The following is a 15,105-nucleotide window of genomic DNA, read 5'->3' as shown; positions in this document are numbered from 1 at the left end:
CAAATAGGATTACTGCCAAGTAAGTAGGCATGGGACGCAGGTGGTGCTGTGGGTTAAACCACAGAGCCTAGGGCTTGCCTATCAGAAGGTTGGTGGTTTGAATCCCACGACAGGGTGAGCTTCTGTTGCTCGGTCCCTGCGCCTACCAACCTAGCAGTTCAAAAGCACGAAGTGCAAGTAGATAAATAGGTACCGCTCCAGTGGGAAGGTAAAGGCCGTTTCCATGCGCTGCTCTGGTTCACCAGAAGCGGCTTAGTCATGCTGGCCACATGACCCGGAAGCTGTACGCCGGCTCCCACGGCCAATAAAGCGAGATGAGCGCCGCAACCCCAGAGTCGTCCATGACTGGACCTAATAGTCAGGGGTCCCTTTACCTTTACTAAGTAGGCATTGGATTGCATCCTTTAACTACCACTTTAGCACTAAGAATGGAAAGTCCAGTTCATTCTTTTGGGCTTCTTGATAGAAAGGCTCTCATATAAGAAGGTTTTTAATAAAGCGTCTGTTATAAATTGCAGACAAATCCCCTGCTTTGGTATTTATATCTAGCAGTCATGTGAATTGATCATAAAGGGGAGTGTTTGTGTAGACTAGGGGTGGTGTGTTGTTGTTTTTTAAACTATCCTCATTTATTGTAGGCATTGCTGTGATTTCCAGTATCTCTTTTTACATTGTAATAGGAATGGATATCCTTCTCTCCTCAGCCTCACAGATACCTGATAATTTCTTTCACCTTTTCATTCAAGCTTAATTGGCTAGGCATACATCTGTGGTAAATCCTTCCTACATGTGTATTTCATAAGCTTAGCAAAAACCTCTTACTTGTGCCCTGTGGTGTGTAGAATGTTGTCAGACGGAAACCAATTTCCTCCAGACTCAGCAGCAAAGGCGTCTCAAACTCCACCCTGTTTTCAGTTTCCTGAGTGTCATCTTTTTCTATAGAATTTCTTTCTCTCTTTCTTTCCCTTCCTTCCTTCCCTTCCTTCCTTCCTTCCTTCCTTCCTTCCTTCCTTCCTTCCTCTGCTTCATGCACATCTGGATTTTTTCTCTTTCTAAGTGCAGTCTTCATATTATATTTAGCATTTCCACAGATCTCCCCTCAAACCCCACTTCTCATGCGAATGCAGACCTTTTGAGTTTGCTTTTGACAGCAATAATCCCTGACCATTGGCCATGTGGCTGAGGTTTATGGGAGTTGTGAGTCCAACAACATCTGGAGGGCACCAAGTCTGGTAACAGTGGTCTATACCAGTGGTTCCCAATTAGCTAATTACTGAGGGCCGCCTATTTTTCAAAAGCCAAGCCACAGACCCCCTACTTTTGAAAATTTTGATAACTCTATGGTAGTTACCTCTGCAGAGCAATTTTTTGAACAAAATGTGGGGTAGCCCCTAATAAGCAAAGGATTTTAGGTATATTAAAAAACACACTAGGGCTGAGCAATATCTGGTTTTCAACATCATGATATATCAGCAGCTAAACATCACGATATTCCGATATATCACAACGTCTGAAATTGGAGATCAGGCGTGGGGATGAGGGAAGGAGCAGCAACAGAGGTCGGGTGGGTAGGGTGCCTGCAGATGAAGGAAGAAGCAGTCACGGAGATTGGATGGGTGCAGGGAGGAGAGGAAGCAGAATCACCTCCACTGCATGGTTTGAGTGGGAGGGGATGGAAATGGGGGGTGCATCAAGCCATTGAGCCAGCGAAGATGCACATCCACTGTGGCTGCTGTTACTTTCCTGCTGACTGAGAAAAGCTGCTTCACCTCAGTGCCAGGGGAAGGTAGTGCCACAGTGCCCTGAAGTGAGGGCCATCAGCTGCCCTGTTCTCCATCAGTGTGAGGGGAAGGCAGCACCTTGCAATCTGCTGCCCTGTTTTCATCGTGAGGGAAGGCAGCTCAGATCAGCAGCATATTGGCGGTGCCTTGAAATCAGCTGCCCTGCTCTCCCTTGCTCAAGAAGCAACATATTGCTGCATATTGCCAGGTCAAAATAGTTATCACAGTGGGAGGACTTCCGGTCGGCGCCAGCGCTAATGGCGGTCCTTTTTCCGAGCTCCGGAGAAGGACTGCCCTGCGAGTTCGGGTCTGTCCCGCTACGGCAAGCGGGGGACCCCTAAAATCACAGGCGCGGAAGCCTGTGAACGAGGAGATTCGGTGGGCACCAAAAGCGCCCCCCCTTTACCGCAGAAAGAGCCTTTTTAAAGGCTCCGGAACGACATCGGGGGAGCGCGGTGCTGAGAATCGCTACCCAGCCCGCAGGGTGAAGCCGCGTCGCTATTAGTGGAGAGCGCCGATTCCTTCCTGTAAATTACGGACAGAAAAAACCCGTGAGTAAAACGGAACTTTTATTTGGATCTAAAATTTGGAGATTTGGTTGAAAGCGGGGAGGTTAAAATCAAGGAAGTCTGCCTCCCCCCGACTGCATGAAAGTGAAAGCAACGGAACTCTAAAGCTGCATCCGTTAAAGACTTTGTTTTTATTTAACCAAACCTGACATTTGGACTTTAGATCTCCCCTCTAGCTAGCAGGGCAGAGGGGAGGCAAAAGAGACTTTGGCAACTGCATGATTTATTTAAAAGAAAAAATCCTCTGCTGCCTCAGCTGTTTAAGAGCATGCAACGATCTGCCTTTTAGGACAATAGGACACTGAACTGACTTTTCCCTGTGAAAGTTACATTGTGATACAAAGTTTTTGCATTGACTGGATACAGTACATCAGAGTAAGTAGAGACAGTATCTACTGGGAAATTGTGGCAATTTGCAGTTACAAGTCTCCAGCCACACTTGCTTTAATTTTTCTCTTTCTCCCTTTCCTACGTATTTGGATATTCTCCTTGCCTTCGTATTTGGACATTTTATATTTGGCCATTTTGATTTGCTCCCCCTAGAGGGTAAAGTAAAGGTTGGCCCAGCCTAAGACAGTGGAATTTTCCAGTGGGGAACAGCTCCCGTGGGAAACGACCTTGACATGAGTGGCTCACAAGAAGAGATAGTCACAAGAGCCAAGACCAAACAACAGCAACAGCACCAGCTGCAGCAACAACAGCTAAAGAAAAGAGGCTCAATCACAGGCGTAACTGCCGGACTTGCAGGAACAACAGGACAAGAAAAAGTGACAGCTGTCTCTATGGAAGCCGTGACAGAAGCTCTACTTAAGATAAATCAATCCCTGGAGTCCCTGACAAAACAGACTTTAGAAAATACACAAAAATTAACAGAAATATCAGCAAGACTAAACCAGAACACAGAATCTATAAACAAATTGGTTGAGGAAAATTCTACTACACGTAAAATTGCCGAAGAAGCGAGAGCTATCCCTGGAGAGACACAAGAGAATTTAGAACCGATTGCCAAGAAGGTCCATGAACACGACGCAACTTTGGCTCTGTGGGAATTACAGAGAAAAGAGAGAAATTTGAAATTGAGACTGATTCCAGAGAACGAAAGTGACAACCTTGCGGAGTTTTTAACACAGGAGTTTGCTGATTGCTGGGATCTGGAGGAAGACGAATTTAAAATTACAACAGCCTTCAGACTGGGCAAAAAGCAGGACAGAAAGACCCCGAGAGACTGCCTGATTACACTTAGATCTAAGGAAGAAAGAGACAAAATATTAGGACTACACTTTGAAAAGGCCTTGCAAATTGGAAACTCAGCTGCACAGATTTTCAAAGATATCCCAAAATATATTTTGGATTTGAGAAGCTTTTATAAGGACTTAGCTCTTTTGTTAAAGGAAAACTCCATCCGCTTCAGGTGGGAATTTCCACAGGGACTGTCTTTTGATTACAAAGGAAAGAAGGTGAAAATAAAGACTATTAAAGACAAAGACAAATTTTTGGAAAGAAATCAAGAGGACCTGCAGAAGGGGACTGTGGACCCAATTGCAGAACAGAGGAGAGCACTAGACATTCTGAATCTCTCACTTGGACACAAACCACCACCATCAGAGGAAGAGCAACAACTTGGAGCTGTTGGAGGAGTGTCAGAGAAATAACAAAATGGCCCTGCAACTTTTTAGCTGGAATTGTAATGGGCTCAATGGGCCTTTGAAGAGAAGACAAGTTTTTCACATTTTGAACAGAGAACAATTGGACTTGATATGTCTACAAGAAACCCACATAACCAGAGCTCATAGGAGATTACTTACAAACAAAAGACTAGGACAAGAATTTATCTCATCAGACAAAGTAAAAAAAAGAGGAGTTGTGATTTATGTAAAAGAGAAATGGGCCCCAAAAATGATGTTCAAAGATGAGCAAGGGAGATATTTGGCAGTGGAAATACAAGTACAAGGAGAAAAATTTTTAGTTGTTGGAATCTATGCACCAAATGAAGGTAAATCTGACTTCTTCAAGAGACTTCATGAAACTCTGACGGACTATTTGGATTACAATATGATAATTATGGGAGACATGAACGGTGTGGTCTCCACTAATATGGACAAGGCACAAAGACTGACAGTTACCAAGGAAGGGAGACTTCCTAGGACCTTTTTTGAAATGACCGAAAACATGGACTTGATAGATATATGGAGAACAAGGAACCCTCTGGAGAGAGAGGGAACCTTTTTCTCCCAAGCAATGATGACCTGGACCAGAATCGATCAAATTTGGATTACTAGTGGTATGGCTCCAAAGATTAAGAAGGTAGAAATCTGCCCAAAAACTTGCTCCGACCATAACGCCGTGAAGATGGAAATGAAACTTACAACAACTGGTCAATTTAGATGGAGAATGAATGACACCCTCTTTTGAGACAAGGAGATCCTTATGAAGGCCCAAAAAACTTTAAAAGACTATTTTGAAATAAATTTGAGGGCTGACGTGGAGAAAAGAGTGATCTGGGACGCAAGCAAAGCGGTGATGCGGGGTTTCTTGATTCAACAAAACTCAATAAAGAGGAAAAAACAAAATGAGAAAAAAGAAAAGATTATGGAAAAGATAAAGGAAGGAGAGAAAAAACTAAGAGCAAAACCAAAGTCCCAGGAGATTTTAAGAGAGATTAAGTTATATCAAACACAATATATGGAATTGATGAACCAAGAGATTGAATGGAAGATAAAGCAGATGAAACAAAAGACATTTGAATCAGCAAATAAATGTGGCAAACTTCTGGCATGGCAATTGAAGAAAAGGCAGAAACTAAATACAGTTACAAGCCTAGAAGTGGATGGAAAGAATATATCTAAACCTAATGAAATTAGAAATTGCTTCTTGAGTTATTTTAAAAAACTTTATACTCAAGGCCCGCAAAATGAAGAAGATATAGACAAATTCCTTGATAAATATGGATTACAAAAAATCTCTCATCAAAGCAAGATGGATCTGAACCAGAGAATAACAGAACAAGAGATAGAGGCTGCCATTCAGAACATGCAACTGGGCAAATCTCCAGGACCAGATGGACTGACTTCAAGATATTACAAATCGCTGAAGGAATGGTTGATTCAACCACTAAAAGAAGTCTGTAATGAGATCCTTGAGGGAAAAAAGGCACCTGAATCGTGGAAAGAAGCATATATTTCACTCATACCAAAGACAGAGACTGAAAAGACTCAACTGAAGAACTACCGCCCAATATCACTACTTAATGTGGATTACAAAATTTTTGCAGACATTTTGGCAAAAAGATTTAAAAAAGTGCTGATGGAGAAGATTCATACGAACCAAGCAGGCTTTCTCCCAAAAAGACACCTAGCAGACAATGTAAGGAATATAATAGACATTTTGGAAAAGCTAGAGGTGAATATAAATACTAAAGCAGTACTGATTTTTGTGGACGCGGAGAAAGCCTTTGACAATATCTCTTGGAGCTTTATGATAAAGAATCTTCATGGGATGGGGGTAGGCCAAGGTTTTGAGAATGGTATGGCTGCAATATATTCAGAACAAAAAGCTAAATTGATTGTAAATAATGTAGTAACTGAGGAACTTAAGATAGAAAAAGGAACACGACAGGGGTGCCCAATTTCCCCACTACTCTTCATTTCAGTTCTGGAGGTGTTGCTGAATATGATTAGGAATGACCAGCAGGTTAAAGGAGTGCAGGTCGGAGCTAAACAGTATAAGTTAAGAGCATTTGCAGATGACCTAGTACTGACTTTGCAAGAGCCAAACACTAGTACAAAAAAGGTCCTGGAAATAATCCAACAGTTTGGCCAGGTAGCTGGATTTAAGTTGAATAAGCAAAAAACCAAAGTTTTAGGGAAAAACTTAACAGATATGGAAAAAGAGAAATTCCAAGAGGAGACAGGCTTGACGGTGGTCAAGAAGGTGAAATACCTAGGGGTTTATCTGACATCCAAAAATGCGAATTTGTATAAGGATAACTATGAAAAATGTTGGTCAGAGATTAAAAAAGATCTAGAAATATGGTCAAATTTGAAATTGTCAATGTTAGGCCGAATTGCAGTGATTAAAATGAATGTATTGCCTAGAATGTTATTTTTGTTTCAGACCTTGCAGATTCTTGATAAGATGGAATGTTTCAAGAGGTGGCAGAAAGATATTTCGAAATTTGTCTGGCAGGGCAAAAAGCCCAGGATTAAATTTAAAATATTGACAGACGCTAAAGAAAGAGGGGGTTTTGCCCTGCCGGACTTAAAATTGTATTATGAGGCAGCAGCTTTTTGCCGGCTGAAAGAATGGATGCTCCTCGAGAACACAGACATTTTAGATCTGGAAGGTTTTAACAATGCTTTTGGTTGGCATGCATATCTATGGTATGACAAAATCAAGCTGCATAGTGCCTTTAAAAATCACATTGTTAGAAAAGCATTGTTCAATGTTTGGATAAGATATAAAGATCTGTTGGAAAACAAAACCCCCAGATGGGTGTCACCAGTGGAGGCCAAGGCAGTGAAGAAACTCAATATGGAGGTCGGATGGCCGAAGTATTGGGAAATTTTGGAACAGGATGGAGATAAGTTGAAATTACAAAGTCATGAGAAATTGAAACATAAAGTACAAAATTGGTTTCAATACCATCAAATAATGGAGTTTTTCAAACAGGATAGGAAAATTGGCTTTCAGATGGAAAAATCAAAACTAGAGACTGAACTGTTAGAACCCAATACTAAGAATTTATCCAGAATGTATAACTTGTTGCTGAAATGGAATACACAGGACGAAACAGTCAAATCGGCTATGATTAAGTGGGCACAGGATGTTGGTCATAACATCATGTCAGCTGACTGGGAATGGTTATGGAACACCGGTATTAAATTCACGGCATGTAATGCCTTAAAGGAAAATATTATGAAAATGGTCTATAGGTGGTACATGACCCCAGTCAAGCTGGCAAAAATTTATCATTTGCCCGATAACAAATGTTGGAAATGTAAAGAGACTGAAGGTACCTTCTACCACCTTTGGTGGACATGCCCGAAGATTAAGGCTTTCTGGGAAATGATCTATAATGAAATGAAAAAGGTACTTAAATGTACTTTTCCTAAAAAACCAGAGGCCTTTCTCTTGGGCATTGTCGGCCAATTGGTGTCAAAGAGGGATAGAACTTTTTTTATGTACGCGACAACAGCAGCAAGAATACTCATCGCAAAGTATTGGAAGACACAAGATCTACCCACTCTGGAAGAATGGCAGATGAAAGTGATGGACTATATGACATTGGCCGAGATGACAGGCAGAATCCGTGACCAAGGAAAAGAGACGGCGGAAGAAGAATGGAGAAAATTTAAAAGTTATCTTAAGGACTATTATAAACTTAATGAATGTTAGAGTGTTGCGGTTTTCAGGAACAAAGGGATACAGTGATATAAGGTCAGAATATGGAGATGACTAAGATGACAGAGGTTGGAAAGTAACAAATGGGAGTTGCTATAAAATTATGGACATTGGGATGCAGAAAGGGGGGGTATGGGGAAGTCCCAGAAAAGAGGTTTATGAAATTATGATATGAAATTATACGTGTATGTTTGTCTTTTTAAGTGTTTGTTTGTTCTATAAAATTTTGTAAAACCAATAAAAATTTTATAAAAAAACCAAAAAAACAAAATAGTTATCACAGTGGAATTTCAAAACTGATTTTGGCCAGCATATTGAAAAATCATACGGTGCTAAAACAGACCATAAGATTTGTGATATTAGCCGTGCAAAAATGACAAAAATTTAGTGGGGGGGAGGCAAGGATTGGGACCGTGGATCCCCTGGGTGTATTCCGCGGACCCGAATTTGGGAACCACTGGTCTATATACCATCTCCTTGTTCTTTGTGCACTATGGCGGTTTGTCAGTCTCTATTGTTTTCAAAATAGCTTTGTGTTCCCTGCAGAATGTAAAGTATTTTTACCATTGGGTATTTTTATCATATATTCAGACTGGGTGGCTATTTCAGCAATGAGAATGATGTATTAAAACAAACTGAAGTAGGAATTGTTATGTAACTAGAATGGCGGCTGGCCCAGCTAGAACAGTCAAAAGATCTATGTTGAAAGGGGACTCTCCACGTGCTTACCTTATTTGCTCTTTTCTTGTAAGGCCAGAGGAAAACAAAATCACATGTTGATTCTTTTTATAGTCTACTGGTCTGGTTGTGATAAATGAAAAGACTTCATATAGAAATACTTGGTTCTCCAAAATTTTTCCTGCTGTGTGTATCACTTTCGTAATTCATGCATAGTTGTGCTTCATAATTTCAGTTTAACAACTTAGATAATTTACCTATTGGCTTTTCAGTTCATCCCCCCATTTCTTAGAGACAAGAGTACTTGCTTATGATCTCATTTCCAGACTACTTGATCTTCTTCACTGCTGACAGTTTGTCAGTTTTTGAATTTGTATAATGAGCGTAGCTAATGATAATGAACATTTAATCCATAAATGTTTGGATTTTTTCTGCTCAGTTGTACTTCTGATTCTGTCAGAACAGTCAAGAGTCAGACGGAAGGTTTTAAGTCAGTACCAGGCTAGCACATCTATATATTGGTTGGACACACATATACCATGTAAAGCCAATACATTTCTATCAAGTATTGGTGCTTTTCACTACCTTCTGTTCTGTATGAAGTTTTTGCTTCATGGGGTGGACTTGAGAGAAGAGATCACTAGATGCACAAACAGCCAGCTTCTTCCTGCGGTCTCAAAACAGTCACCTTAAAATGTTGTGCCCCATGTTTTTGAAAAAACTTATTGCAACTCTTTGTATAACCACTTAAGAAAGGAATAAAATTGAATGTGTTAATAGAGTATCAAAAATGCGCGATTGTTTTAGGCAGTGTTCCAGAATTCTCTGCAATTTAAATTTAGAACTGCTTTTCACATGTCTGACCTTCTTTCTGACTGTTCAGTGACTAAAGAGTAGCTGTGTTTGATACCATAGGAACATGATCGATTTCTCCCAAATTATTCCTGTTTACCTTTGCTACTGAAGACCTTTACACTTGACAGAAATGTTTAGCAAAACTCTGGGATACCTGTGAGGTGTTCTGGCTATGATAGGTTGTTTCTGCTATTTTGAAACTTTTCTGTCTCTCTCTCTCTATATATAAAATTCCTCTTTAGATCTGAAGGACCCACAACTCTGAGGACATGATGATTGTAGTGACTGGAGTCATGTCTGTGCCTGAGCTGGGCTCCCCAGCCAGCACTCCTGCTGCAGCCCCCAACTTATCCTGGATGTCTGAGGTTGGCACTCCCACTGCTGTGGAGCAACCAGTATTCCTAATGACTACAGCTGCCCAGGCCATCTCAGGTTTCTTCGTGTGGACTGCTTTGCTTATTACTTGCCATCAGGTAAGCAAAATCAAATACTTCTAGCATTTTGAATGGTGCTTTGTAAAGGCACCTTTTCTACTGCAGCCAGAGAGCGAGCGAGCGAGCGAGCGAGCGAGAGAGAGAGAGAGAGAGAGAGAGAGAGCTGTTAAATTTACTGTGCTGACTACAGTTAAGCTTGCTGTAGCCTTACCTGTTCTACTCTCTGCCATCATTAGATCATGTAGAGTGGATGGAGCTTGTGGCCCAAAGTGGTTACCGCTACTTCTGTTTTAAGCTACAGATCACTTTATGCAACATTATGGCCTGTAGCATACATGAGCAATCTCCAACTCCATTTGCACAGTGTATACAGGTGCACCTATGGATTAACACCGTTGAACAAGCCCCCATGTAACTTGAAGGAGAGGAGAGTGTGTCTTTACTTTAGTTGTGATACAGATGTTTATCAGGTATTTGCTGTGGTGCGATGAGTCTGTTCTCATAGAGTAGTGAGAGTGGAAATGATGTGGCTAAAAACAGCTAGAGTATGGAGGGTGGGGGAATGCAGGACTTTGCTGTCCCATCCCATTGTGTGTGAGACAAGCAAACCTCAGAGCTGTTCAGACAGTGCCAGCATATACATAAGGCTGCAGCTGCCAGGAAGCTGTCTACAAATTAATCTCTTCAGCTCGCCATTAAGTTCATGGTGCCCGTGTCTTGCCTAACAATAAATCTAGGCAGTAACTTGTAGAGAAAAGCAGGACAATGTCAAAACTATAGAAGATCAAGCATCTTTCCTGTCAGACTGCTAATACTATGGGGTGGATTGCTGTGATAGGCCCTGGGGCCTTTATTCCAGAATCCTAAGTAGTAATTAGTCCGTCAACTTCTGAGGTATGCAGACAACACACTTCCCTCATAGTAATGCAGTTGATTGGCTTAGGAATGATGTACATTTAATTAAGTGTGTTTCATTGGGGTGGGGGTGGGAGAAGGCTATGTAATAATGATGTACCATGATTCATGGGGTTTAATAACCCTTTGGCGTTATCTTCCAATTTCATAGCTCTGCCTGTTCTTAGCACAAGGAATAAACAGCCATTTATCATTTTAAATTTCTGCCCAAAATGTCTGTCATGATGATGAACACTCTGTACAAATGGTTTCAGCGAACCTGGTTGCACGGTGAGGAGGAGGCGGCAGAGGCATTTTCCTCTCCTCCTGCCGCCAGCTTTTCTGCTGTAAGACTTGGCTGCTGTATTTCATCAGGTTGGTGGGTGACGGTACAAACCAAATTTAGCATCCTCTTTGTAATGCTGTCTAATAGTGTCCTTGTATGATGAGTAACACATGCAAACCCTACAATTTCATCAACCTGTGTTTAACACCTGTGGGTTAATGAATAGATAAGTGACTATCCATTGGAGAGCTACAGAGTATTATATAATGAAACTGGCTGTGTGAGATTCAAAAGGGGATTAGCTACTTTATGAATCAGAATAGCAGCTTACCTGACATTTACTTGGGCAGCAACAATGAATCTTATTAGTTCTTCTTCTTTAGAACATTAATTGGTCATCTGCTGCATGTCTGTTGGAATAGCGCCATCTGATCTTGGTGTGTAAACAGTTGGCCCCCAGAGTGTACAAAGGGAGAGTTCTAGTCTTACTGTGTCGTTATGGAATTAATGGACACAGAACGTAGTCATGAGCACTAGTGTAGATGGATTTAAAGGAGAGAAATCCATGGAGGATGACTCTATCAAAATGCTGTTAGAATCGATAGCTAAGTGAATCCTCTGCAATAACAGGCAACATATCAGATGTTAGGGACAAATAAGAGGGCTGATGCCTTCATGTTCTGCTTGTGAGTTTCCTCAAGGCATCTTGCTGACTGGCTTCTTTGGGGAATTAGATGAACCTTTGGTCTGATGTAGCAGGACTCTTTTCTCTTAGTAGTATAACTGTTTCATGCATTACAGCTGTAAGGTTGACTCCGTAGATTGCTTGCATTCTTATTTATGTATCTGAAGAATTTTTATGTATCTCTTCAACTGAAAAAGGCCTCCAGAATGGCTTGCAAAGATCAGTTGAGCTCTGTTACGAAGCTGACTAAAAATGCTCAATATCTTTGCACTGAATTATATGATTGGCTGTGTAAAACTAGATTATAAGACAAAGAGCAGCTAGGGTGTTCTATTGAAGCCAACTAGTCATAATCATACAAAACTTTTCCCTCTGCAAAAGAAAAAAACCCTAGGAAATGCCTCCTTTTTTGAAGAATTTCCTGTGTTTGCACTCCCGGTGCTGCTGCTATCTGGAAACACCCTGTGGGCGAAGAAAAGCACTATTTCAAAATTACTGTTCATAACCAACATTCTAATACACTCTCCATCCAGTCTGTTTCTAGTCAGTAAAGATTTTAACTTGTAGGATAGGCAGGCTACCATATAAAACAAAACATTTTAAAGATGAGATTTGATTCATTTGCAAAACTTATTGGTGTACTCTTCTGTTATTAGAAAGCACGATAGAGTTTGTATTTGAGAGACGTCTTATATGTCTTTGCAGATTAAAGTTGTGTTTTTGGCTGGTCCTCACTTTGGTTGTCTTATATTTATAGATCCAAAAACTTTATTTTTGTGTGGGATCATGACATTACAGAAGGCTCTGCTACTGTATTGCACTGAAAACATATGAGCCATATATGTCATGTGTATGTGCTTAAATCTGGTTTCTAAAAGTAATATATTGAAGCTGTGAAATGTAGACATCTGGATAATGAATGTGAACGATAGCACAGGATAGCTTCATTATTGTAGCCATTTCACCACTTCAGCACATTACATTTAGAAACCAAATCAGTTTGTAATTAAAATAAGTAAATCTCAAGTGAAAAGTATGTCATTCAGATGCCTAGTACTTTTTTAAAAAACTAAAATTATTCTTATCATTTGGATAGAAAAAATACTGTGGGACAGTTGCTTTTTATCTTACAGTAAATATAGTACAGAATGTTCATTTCATTACATTTTATAGCAATTTATATATTCATAAGCTACCTTTACTTTGTAAATGAATTTTATTCCTTGTTCTTGTTTAAGGATAAAGAGCAGATGTAGAGTAAACATAGACCTTACAGTGCAAAAACCAAGTAAATATATCCTACTAAGCTATAAACTCAGTAAGAAAGCCTTATGAGAGCAAAAAAGTGCTTATGTGTTGTGTATGGCATTGCATTCTTAAATTCCCATTATCACTCCTCTTCCTCCTTAGCTTACTTTTGTTCTAATTTGACATTATCCTGTTCACCATGTTTTTCATCCAGATCTATATGCACCTTCGTTGCTACAGTTGCCCCAATGAGCAACGCTATATTGTCCGGATCCTCTTCATTGTGCCCATTTATGCTGTCGACTCATGGCTCAGCCTCCTTTTCTTCACCAATGACCAGTACTATGTTTACTTTGGCACAGTGCGGGATTGCTATGAAGGTAAGGTGCTGGAAGGCATGGAAACAGGCTAGAGAGAAGGTGGTGCTTTGGATGTGAGCCTGAAGGAAGTACCCTTACACAAGGGTCTTAGTTAAATATGGGGTTGTGTTCTAAATATGGAGAAGTGGCAGGAAGTCTATGGCAATGATGGCAATGATAGGCCAAGCTGCTGGCTATAGATATTGCTCGCTACAGCAGAAAAGGAATCTGTATATGAACGAATATATAGGGATGGAATAAATGCAATATGTTGTTAGAATCTGTGGACATTCTCCCCATCATATAAGAAGGTTCAGATGATGAAAAATAATATTGGCACAGAATTCAGAAGCCTAGATACAAGAACTCAAGAAACCATGCAAATAGGTATGACTCCTTTGGTTCTGGTGATTCACTCAATAGATTATGCCAGTAATTTTCCATCAAAGAAGAAAAGAGAATGTATGAGTGAGTTCTCTCAGCAGATTACTATTAAATCAACCTGAGTAGTTGCTCTAGGATAGCCTTCGCCAATTTGGGACCACCAAAAGTTTTGGACTACTGGTAGAATTCTGCAGCTGTCCAGCTACTGATCCCAGATACCTGAAAGATGCTTTCTAGGAAGCATGTGAAAAAAGACTTTTGCATTCCTCTGGTTTTCATAAAAACATGTAAATACAGTTTTGTTTTGTTTTTAAATTAGGGCAGTTATGGCTTATTTAATACAATCTCCTGAAATTGTTCAGAAGGACAAATATGTGAATGATCTCATGACAAGATTTCCTGCTCCAGTGCTAGAGAGCATGTGACAAATTTAAACTGATTATGATGCATTCATTGCAGAGTTTCTTTATCTTTAACTGAAAAACAACCTTCAACAAGATTCCTATTTAAATAAGTTGAAAATACTCTTTTTCTGGTTACTTAGGTAGAACACACTGATTTGGATGAGACAAAAAAATTACCCTGCAGCACTTGCTGTACTTTAAAATGTTTTAGTCTGTGGATCTTGTGAGATTTTTTTTTTTTTTTGAGCAAGCCATACTAAGAGAGTCTCCTGCTGAGTTTCATAGCCATATGAAAATATGCTTTATATGATACTAGTGCAATATTTGCTCATGAACAACTGTGGTTAGGGGATCACTGGGCTTTTCACACCTATGACAATACATTGGGATGTGTTAGCAGATGGCAGATGCACACACACACAATCCAGAGGCCATCTTTGTTTGGCCTGGCTTTCCCTTTCCTCTGCCTTTGCTGAGTGTGTATATAAAGGCGTAGCTGCGTAGCTGGAAGCCTGCTGCTCTGTGAAATTCATCTCCTAGCAACAGCTATTATCCCCTTCGCCTCGCCTAGGGAGTTTGCAAACATGACAACATCTGCTCAGAGGGTCAGCCCACATTCTAAAGTTTGCCAGCTTGATGGCCTGTATGCAAATAGGTTTGGGTCCCCCTCCCTGCTTTCGTACTTTCTATAGTTAAAACTATGTCTACGAAAATCAGAAAACAGGAGGGGGTGGGAATCTCCTTTCATTTCAAAAGAGATTTTTCCCTTGGGAAAGTCTGCCCTTGGAAAACGTTAAAGAAAATACACAGCTGGAATCTGTGGCATTTAGTGTTTGATTTTTTTTAAAGTTGGTAGTCTTATTTGAGAATTTAAATAACATCTCCAACTGGAAATGTTGGCAGTAGAGCACTAGCCAGAGACTTCAGCACAATCTTATGCATGTCTCCTTTGAAGAAAGTGCATGTTAAATGGGACTTATTCCAAGATAAATTTGCATAGGTGTGCGTGTGCAACCTAAATGTACTTCCATGAGGAGCTTGAGGAATGTTGGAAACGCTTTTGTTCTCTTCCACCTAATTTCATCTTCTCCTAAACAAGGTCCCAGAATAGGCAGCTCCTACTATAAT

The 15,105-nt window shown here is 40.4% G+C and overlaps 1 protein-coding gene across 2 annotated transcripts in view; it reads left to right on the top strand.

Annotated features, from left to right (window-relative positions):
- Positions 1-15,105, top strand: part of TMEM184B (transmembrane protein 184B) — a 41,481-nt gene that overhangs the window by 9,583 nt on the left and 16,793 nt on the right. For both annotated transcript variants that reach the window (XM_081211123.1, XM_081211124.1), the window contains exons 2-3: positions 9,526-9,756; positions 13,045-13,210. In XM_081211123.1, coding sequence (XP_081067249.1) covers positions 9,553-9,756; positions 13,045-13,210 — 370 coding nt within the window. In that variant the 5' untranslated portion in view covers positions 9,526-9,552. The remainder of the gene's footprint in view (positions 1-9,525; positions 9,757-13,044; positions 13,211-15,105) is intronic.

The sequence above is a fragment of the Podarcis bocagei genome (genome assembly GCF_964188305.1).
Source record: "Podarcis bocagei genome assembly, chromosome: 10".
Lineage (NCBI taxonomy): Eukaryota > Metazoa > Chordata > Lepidosauria > Squamata > Lacertidae > Podarcis > Podarcis bocagei.
Note: the sequence above shows the minus strand (reverse complement) of the source record. Positions and strands in the feature narration are given on the sequence as shown.